The sequence below is a fragment of the Harpia harpyja genome, chromosome 12 (genome assembly GCF_026419915.1).
Source record: "Harpia harpyja isolate bHarHar1 chromosome 12, bHarHar1 primary haplotype, whole genome shotgun sequence".
Classification (NCBI taxonomy): domain Eukaryota; kingdom Metazoa; phylum Chordata; class Aves; order Accipitriformes; family Accipitridae; genus Harpia; species Harpia harpyja.
The window spans coordinates 33,331,782-33,341,399 of NC_068951.1; the positions used below are offsets into that span (position 1 = coordinate 33,331,782).

General features: G+C 41.6%; 1 protein-coding gene across 17 annotated transcripts in view; it reads left to right on the forward strand.

Moving 5' to 3' along the window:
- Positions 1 to 7,150, forward strand: part of LRCH3 (leucine rich repeats and calponin homology domain containing 3) — a 70,898-nt gene extending 63,748 nt beyond the window's left edge. For 12 of the 17 annotated variants that reach the window (XM_052804623.1, XM_052804628.1, XM_052804630.1 and 9 more), the window contains one exon: positions 18 to 7,150. In XM_052804623.1, the coding sequence (XP_052660583.1) occupies positions 18 to 218 (201 nt within the window). In that variant the 3' untranslated portion in view covers positions 219 to 7,150. The remainder of the gene's footprint in view (positions 1 to 17) is intronic. The other 5 variants (XM_052804625.1, XM_052804633.1, XM_052804638.1 and 2 more) reach the window with 1 other exon arrangement.
- Positions 7,151 to 9,618: the final 2,468 nt, after the last annotated feature.

Sequence of the window (9,618 nt, forward strand, 5' to 3'; positions counted from 1 at the left end):
TCACACACTCTGGACAGGACAATCTTTGTTCCCCTTCTGACATTCTTCAGCTAAACCTCAGCGTTAAAAGAACAGTTGAGACTCTTCTTTCCCTGGGGACAGATTCAGAAGAATCCAGTCTTGTCTCCCTTTCCATTCAGCTCTGGGGCTTTGTGGTGTTTTACTGTACTCTAATGCTAACGCTCTGTATGTTCTATCGCTGGGTCTTTTTTCTCTAGCTGAAGGGTAGTGTTGCTGCTTCCTCCCTCCATCACTCCGGTGCTTGGGAAAGAATTTTGGTTTTTGTCAAGACTGTGTGTATGAAGTGCTTGCTTTCCCACTGATGGGACAGAGGTGACAAGCACGATGTGTAAACACATTGGTGCACCCACACAACCATCTGTGACATAATTCACATTTGTATTTGCTGTGTCATATTTAGCTGATGTAACGCTTTTACAAGGGAGGAGGTGCTGTCCGTGGGTTAGAGCAAGGGACTGAGGTCAGGACATGTGGGTGCACGCTATAGTCTGCTGATGAGTGATGTAGAACTGGGAAAACTGCGTTGTCAGTTTGTGCCTCAGTTTCCCTGTCTGTATAATGGGAATTGCACCCACTTTGGTAAATTGCTTGAGGATTATCTGATGAAAAATGTTAAAGAATGTGAAGTATTTTTTTCAACATCAGTGTTCCTGATGAGATCTTGCAGTCTTAGGAGACATGGTCTGGTAAGTTTTGTCCACAGGACTTTTTAAATTATAGGGTTTTTTTCTTATCCCCAGTCCCTTATCCTGCTTCTGAGAGCATTTGACATCTCATATTTGTAGACTCTGGTGTATTACTTTAAGTCAGGATTTTTAAAATAACTGTCAGTGAATCCTGAGCTACTTGAGCTTCATAACAGATCAAGCAGGAAATTTTCAGAGAAATTGAGCTCTTCAACAGCTTTGAGAGAAAAGTTTTCTGGCACAGAAGGAAAAATCTTTAAGATTCTATCAGACACCACAGAATGTCATAGTGTTTTACTGTGCTCTGGATAAAACTTAACAAACACTTCTTGAGTCGCCACTTGATTGTGGACGCCCCAACCCATGTTTGTTCCATGGTTATTCCCTTCTTCCTCTTATTGTGTCATTTTCAGAAACCTTTGTATCGTACAATTGCAGAAATACAAGTCCCAGCTGCACGATCGCTCTTCACTGTTTTACAAAACTCAGGTAGTCTTCCGTAAAGCTTCAAAGCTTTTCCCTCCCCAGGAAAAGCATCCTGGTGCTTTAATGCTTTAATGTCTCAGGGACACCTCAGAACTTCAGGGCGCTCCCCATGTGATGTGCAAAAGACCATGTCTCCTCAGGGCGTAGATTGATTCAGGAAACTCTGCTCAGAGACCAGTGACAGGTAAGTGTTAAGTAAAATGGCTGTTCCAAATGTGTTTTCAATAAATTCCCATTATATCTGAAAATACAGTGAATGGCTTGTAAGCCCAGTTTAAGTGGTGTTAGCATTCCAACGTTAACCTGGTAACAACTCTGAAGCACAGTTTAAGATACACAGGAGTTTAGTTGCAAATGTGGTCGCTACCAGTAAAAATGTGTTATGTGTACATGGATCTCACAAGCTCTTGTAACATAAAGTGAGTATTTAACAAAGGAGCAAGTAAAGGAGTTGATGCCCTCTTTCCAAATCACACAGTGTTCTGTCCAAGCAAAACATTGTTGAGGAAAGAGAGGACCTTTGACAGGGGAAGATTGTTTTATTTTTAAATAAGCTATTTTTGCACTGCTTACTGGTATGAACTAAAATGAACTCAGTTCCTATGTTCCTTAACTTCTTCTAATGAACACTGTGATGAAAGCTGCAAGGGGTTTTACACTAACAGTGCCTTCCAGTTTTTAAATTTTGTTTGTCATGACTGTCTGTGGTATCGAGTCATTCCAAAGCTTTTCCCCTTACCTATTTGCATACATAAGAAAAAAGATAAGGCATATTTGCTCAAGTTTACAAGTATTTTCTCAAGAAGCACACTTTTTTCAAAAAAACATAAATTTGCTGGAAGAAAAATGTAGTTCAGCCTGATCATATGACTTACTGTGAGAATTTCAGTCTGGGTTCATTTGTTTTCTCTCCACTCTGAGCTTTGCGGGAGGAGTGTTGGCTGCCACTGTTTATGCTGAAGGATTCTTTAACATCAGAAATCAGTAAAGGTTCAAAGAATGGAGAAATGCAGGTTGCTATGGAAATAACATGTGAAAAATAATCTCTGTAGCTCTATAGGAAGGACACACATTGGTTATTTTCTACAGATACAGAGAACTGTTGGACATGTATCCTGACTGTTGTGGAGTGAGGATGGCCAGGATGTGCCAAGGACTTAACGTAGGATGAGGCTTTAAATCCATCTTAGACTAACACATTTATTAATAAACACTTTGAAACCTCCTTTTGCATTTTGCGTATTACTCTTATTCCTTAGGATGATTTTGGAGGTAACCTGCTAAGCGGGTGTACTTCTGGAAGATAAATAAGTGGTAGTGACTCACACATAACATAGGATGGATATTTGCCTATAAATATACTGTCAATTTCCCATTGCCTTGAACAGGAGAAATGGCATTTTCTGCATTTGTCATCAAGGTTATTTCAGTCATACATAGAAGCAAGTTTGGTTTTTTTTTTTCTTCCATAAAACAACTTGTGCTTTCTTCTGCTTTTTTGTGTCTTCCGAGGAATTTTTGTAATGATAGAGATCAGCACATACGTACAGACCAAAGGACTTCAGATGGGCAGTGTGTCTCATGAGATGAAAATTGCTTTTAAGTATGACATTTCCTCTTGAGGCTTGTTGCACAGTGTTTCCGTAGCGCACACTAGTATTTCATTCTCTGCTTTAAAGCAGGTCTTTCCTCATGTTTGATAGCTAAACAGGCTTGCTACATGAGGACTCCCTCAAAAAGGCAGTTTTGTTTTGGAAAGGAAGCCATGGTTCCTTTCCTACTGCATGTTGTAGCAAGGTCATCGTGTTGAAGCAAAGCTTTCCCCCTCCTTAAGTTCATCTACTTTTGGTTTCATAAACTGCTGCCATTTCAGTGTGGGCAGAGATAGAGGACAATTTGCTATTCCCCACTTCTCCCACAATCCTTTTTCAAATTCTTATTTGTACAATTTTCTAATAAATAAACACAAGGATTACCCCAAGGCCTTCTCCTTTGAGTAGTCATGTTCATGGTTCTTTAGTTACAAGCAGAAATTTCATTTCATACCTCTGTGTGTGCTAGCTGTCCATAACATTTCATATTTCAGTCACCTTTTGCTTAATTTTTTTTTCTTTTCAGTTGAGTGTTTTTCATCCATTTTGTTTTTGTCTTTGTTTTGTTCCCCATTCAGGAGCAATTATGTTTGCCTCTACATATTTTAGAAGAGAAGGGTTTGACACAGGTAGCTGTGACTGTCCAGTCGCTCCTGGAGCTGGCACCCCCAAAGCAGCAGCAACTTCACCACTTGTCTGCTGTGTAAAGACCTCCGGGACCTTTTGGGTTACCTTGGCTAAGCAGAAGGACGTGAAGACTTTACTGCCCATGCAGTGCATCCAAACACACAGAGCTCTGTTCTAAGGAAATGAGTTTCCGTGATTCCTGACAGGAATGTTTTACTTCATTTCTCCATTTTTTTGGAGATCACAACAGTTTCCAATGACATTTTTATTATCAATATTTTTGACCCTTATTTAAAAAAAAAAAAAAATTGAGTTCACTGGGAGGAGGGCAGGGAATTCCAGTGGTTGGCTGTTGGAGCCAGCTGTAGAAACTGACCTTGTAGACAGAAGACATGGGTGTAGAGTTTGGAAAGCAATTCCTAGGGGAATTCATTTATGAAAAAAAAAAAAAAGGATGTTGCTGCAGTGGGCACATGGGAAATGAAATTTCTTTCCTTCCCCGCAGGGTTCAAAGAAAGGGAATTTCTTTGCCTTGAAAGAACAACAGCTATTTCTATTATATATTAAAAAAATTGCAACACACAATCTTAACCTGCAGTGTTTCATAACAGGGTTGAACCCCATGCAGCTGTAACTTTTGTTGGCATGTCCTCACTACTTAAAATTTGAAGGAAAAAAAACTGATTAATTTTTTTTTCCCCAGGGGAAAAAATACCGCATGTTTTCTCCACAAGAAACATTGTAGTAAAAGATACTAAACAAAAACTGTTCAAATTGTATTAATCACATTAGCATTCTTGCTGGGTTCACTTTCTGTTTGGGTTATAACACGTCTTTCTCTGAATATTTTTCCAACTTCAGTGGAGGGAGATGATCTACCTCCTCTCACCTCCCCTTCTGGTCATGTAGGGATGCGTTTGGTTACTCAGTAGTTTTGTCAAATGATGACTAGATGTCATCAAGAACCATGTATGTATTTTCACTGCAGCGTGAAGAATTACAGCCTGCCATGCTAATCATTAGAAACCTATTATCAAATAATACGTTTATTAGGGGCTGAGGCATCCAATGCAGACACGCCAGCACTGGTGAGTGTCTCAGCCACTGAGAAATTTATCATTTTAAGAACACAGTTATTGAATTTCCACAGGTGGGCTGCATATTGCCAAAGCAGCAATCTGTTTCAAAGGGTAGCTTCTGTTTGTGGGTTTGATAAGGCTTTAATAATTAAAGCTTTTTATCATTGGAATTTATGTAGAGATGCACTGGTTTTACAGAACTACCATTACTTCCGTCCTCTTTCCTTAACATAAAAATGGAAATTCAATATACAGGAATGGGAGAGGCAGCCAACAAGTTTTGCATTTTGCTGGAAAGTTGACCTGCAAAACAAAGACTAGCTCTGTGTGCTCTGGTCCTAGTGACAAGGCCAAGCTTGCTACCAGATCAGTTACAATAATTTTTTTTCCCCAAAAAAAAGACCTTGCAAAATCCAGTTCTCCACCCGTGCAGTTCCTTTGTTAGGTTTTGGCCAATTTAAAGCATCTCAGAACTTTTTGCTACTAAAACATGGTGCATGGGGTCTGAGACCAACTTCAGGCATCAGAGGTATTCCATCTGGGGATATATCTGAAGCAGAATACACCAAGAGGATTTCATGGGGATAAAGGAAGAAGAAATGGGAACAAGCTAGCTAAGTCATTTTTGCTGAAGTAAACCTGCCATGGGAACACTGGCAAGGACTGGTCTTAGCTGGATTTTTCCCCTTTTGATTTTGCAGTTTTGTTTGCGCTCTGTTTTGCTTCATGTATTTCTTTCAAGGTCCATTGTGGTGACTGTTGAATCCCTTATTTCACATAATTATCTCAGTTGCTTCTTATTGGCATTGGTTGATCACGTTGCAAGTGGAGAAGAACACCTGAAGGGTACTTAAAACTGCACAGCTGAAAAGAGAAGCCTTTTCATACTGGGTAAGCATGTTGCCCTGAGCCCTGCAAGAATGAAAATGCCAATAACTTGCAATACACGTAGGAAGAGAGCAGCTCCATACCGACATACTTTCCTGCTTAAGTGGGTCTTGGGTTTCACTTAATTTTGCTTGCAAGGAGTGTTGGTAATTCTTAAAGGATTAGATGAAAGTGTCTGAAGTCTCTGCTGTAGTTTGCTGAATGGAAGATTCTGCCACTCGCAAGCAAACAGTATAGACCGCAAGTGTTTCTTGTATGTTTGTCTCTGCACATAATTTGAAAGAGGGGGGACACTGACTTTATCTTAGTTTTCAACATTAGGTCACTTGTGTTGTTAGAGGGGCATGTTAACTTTTTAACAGCACACCCTTTGTGGACTATTTAAATATTCCTGTTTTAAGAAGGCCATTCCCTTCATGGAATCGTGAGGGTGTGTTGTTTGCTCCAGTCCAGCTTCCAGCACTTAGGGAAAAAGAAACTTAACAGTATTCAGGTTGGTGGAAGTTTGTCATTTCATTAATACTAGTTTTTAGGAATTAATGGGGTGGAGATTTGAGCCTGAACTGCAAGAAGTGGCCATTTCCTATCGTCCCTGGTTAACACAGATACTCTTCCGTACGAGCGGTGCATACGCACAGCAGCTGAGTTCACGTAAAGCGCAATGGTTGCATGGCTGGGCAGGCATTGTGTCCCCAGTACCACTTACTTTGTTCTAAGCAACGGTTCACTCTGGCAGTTTCAGTGTATGTGGTCATGTTAGTTTGACGTTTATAATCCTGTGTTTTCATGCTGGCAAACACTAAATCTTGACTAAATGTTTAGGACAAAAATCCAAACCTGAAGTTTCATCATATGGTTTATTTAATGTATTATACCAAAAACAACTTCAGTTCTTTTTTGCAAAATGAGTTGGGATTTTTCAGTGTATTTATGTGCAATTTTTGTTGTATCCCATGAAAAGAATATTTTAAAGAAAACTTGTATAAAATTCTATTTTGTGTGTTAAAGTAAAGAGGCAATTGTCTTTCCTCTCTGGGGTATTTGTGTTGGAGGATGTGGGAGGAATCCATCTGAGTGTTTCGTGCTTGCTGGTGTTTATACACTGACTCCATTGTGTCGCCATCCTTCCTCAAACCATGTCGAGCACTGAGCAGCGTTGAGGCTCAGCAAGGTTACACTCTCGAGATCGAGCAGCATGGGCACCGGGGAGTCCCTGATGGCATTGCGGTGGTCGGGGCAAAACAGCCAGGGTTTGGGTCTTCCCCCTTGTGAAGGGGGAGGCTTTCGGAAAGGCCCCGACCTCGGTGGCCTGCTGAAAATGAATCAGAGACAACTTTTTACAGCACCGAGAACACCTCTGTTGTTCTTGGTACTGACACAATGGCAAATGGTATTTTTACCCTTTTATGACTATAAATAGTTCTTTGAAAAGATGTTTTAGACCCAGAGGACTTGTAAGGTGAATTTGGACATCTAAAAAATTCTTTGGTATAGATATTGTGATGTTTTACAAAACAATCTAATTTTGTTATTTCTGAAAACAGTGTAAACGTGTAATTAATAGAGTAAAGGATTTTAAAGCTTCATCCCATGCTGTATGTCTGTAAATACATTCCATAATTTCTAAGTCTGTTACATATAAATGTGTCTGAATATTGTATACTTTATTTTAAATTGCCTGTATTCTGCCAGTAGTGTGAACTTTTAGCACATTGATAATATAAAAGGAAACCATGGGTAATTTGAAATAAAGTTTTAAAACTTATATGAATTACGGTATTTTTTCCTGCTGTTTTTCTGTTGCATCAGTGAATTTCACATCCTCTGTGTTGGGTGTTTATTTCCCTTCCACATCGTCACCGTTGGCAGTTAATGGACCTGGTTTGCTTCTCTAGTTTTCATAATTAACCAGGATAGAAAAATTCCAGCATTTTTACACACATTCTGCATCTGCCACAGAAGCTTTTTCTTGGGGATATTTTTAACCTTCCCCAGACACTGAGAAGCTGCAATTTTGTACAGAATCCTTTGTTCCTCCCTCGCCACCCTTTTTTTTTTTTTTTTTCCCCTCCTCAAAGTAAAATGTACATTCTAGGTTTGGGGAGTTTGCTGCTGCCAGTACTGGTGCTCCTTGCCATTCTCATCTTTTGCTTGGTTTTATCCTATCTTGGGTTTGATCTGTAAAACTTGCACCCCTGCTTCATGCCCCTGCAGCATTTGAAAGGTTTGTTCTTACCAGCCAAAATGTTTACTCCTCTTTTCTTCCCTCCATATAGCTAGTTTTTATTATTTGAAAACAAAATAAAAATAAAGGCCTAGAAATTGCCAGAGATCCACAAACCCTCCCTACTTCGTGCATGCTGCATACCCCTGTGGTACTGTTCCCTGCTCACCAAGCTGCTTCAGCATCCTTTTTTGACCTCCTGGTGACTCCACCGGTCACTTGGGACAACTCCATTCCTGCATGAGGGCTGCCCAGCTGTCTCCTCGTGTTCATTTCTCCCCCTCTGACTAAAGCCTCCTCCTAACCAGCTTCTCAGTCTCCAGTCTCTCTTCTCCATTTACCTCCCTGGAAACCAGTTTCTTCAAAGGGCTTTTGATTTCTGGTTTTCCCTGCAGAAAATATGATGGATGTGCACTTTGATCCCATCTCTCCATAGCTGGAAAAAACGAGCAGTACCAACCCTGGCAAAGTTCCTCAAAACTGCCAGGTTTTGGGACACTGCTCTCTGCTCCCATCACTGGATGCGCTCAGCCTGTTTACTTGGCAGCTGTACAGCCAAGACACACAAGTCCACTGCGGTTTCTGACCGAGCAAGGTAAGGCTCGTAAGGAGAGCACGGCCTCTGCGAGGGGCTGGACAGGTGGGTGGCAGCGCGGCCGTGGTCCCCAGGCAAGGAAGGGCGTGCTGCTCTTACTGGGGAGGCATAAGCTCACAGGGGTTCCGTCAGGTTAAAAACCTTTGTCCCTGTCACACTACTGACCAGTGGACGGGACAGTAGTGTTGGGATTCTGTAAGAGATTTCAGCACTTCCCACCTTACTGGACCAGCAAACCCAGTTCTACTGTTGCGTTTTTATTTATTACATCATTTTTGAAAGGAAGAAGTACCCTTTCCTCTACACATGCAGACACAGAGTTTCCTAATATTGGAAGCATACTGCTGTGCCTATGCAATTTATGGGTTTGGGTTGGTTTGGGTTTTTTTTCTTTGAGATACCAGTCACCAAAATGGAAGTTTTGAATTATTTCATGATCCAGTGCAGTGTGTTAACTTCCTACTGGCTTGTTCACTGCAGCTCCGGGGACTTGATGTACTGTAAAAACAAGTGCTGTTAGGCTGGCATCAGGAACTGGGGCTTGAAGGGGAGCCCAGCCTTGGCAGAACCCCTGGATGCGGAGGATTTTTCAGAATTATGTTTTATTTTGTTCTCTGCTGAAAATCAAGCAAAGACCAGCTGATTCCATGTTTCAAATTTCAGTTATTTGGTTGTATTACTAATGTGTGCCTAGAGTTTGATATAAACAGCAGAGATCTGCTGCCCCTCAATTCTATCCCACTTAGCTCAAAATCTCCAAAGAGTTTATGATCGAGCTTCATTCCCTCACTCGAACAGGTCACCTGTTAACATCCACCACATACGGAAAATACTGGTCCTAAATGAAGCATACCAAGTCAGCAGCACATGAAAAAGAGTTAAAATCAGGAATATAACTCCCCTGGTTGCTCCGTGGTGCCTCCTGCAAGGGGGAGCCACGGTGCAGACGTGGGGTGTAAGAACAGGCCTGGCTTGGCTCCTGCCAGCATTGGGCTGGAGTGATCCCTGCTCTTAGCACTGCGTGGGGACCAGGGAAAGCGAGCGATGTGTTTGCGGCTTTGGTACCAGCGCTGGAACGGGAATGTGTGCTGGTTTCAAGTAAGCGGCAGTGCTCCAGGGGTAATACTGATAATTTATAATGCAAGTTTGTCTAGGGCATCTGAAATTTAAGTGCTCCCTTGACAATCGGCTCTGCCTGATATTTGGGCACCAGCCCCCCTCCTCCCGTTCAGAGAGAAAGGCTCTCTGCTCGCGATTTCAGTCATCTCACTTGAACTTTAGCGCTTTTGGCACAGTTCAGCTTGGACACAAGGGCGTTTGGATGGGGCCAGCACGGGCTCGTCACAAAGAGCACAGCAGACTTTGTATGGCTTGAGCTTGCTTTCCTGTGTGGGAGTGTCAGAAACCAGCCAGCTCAACC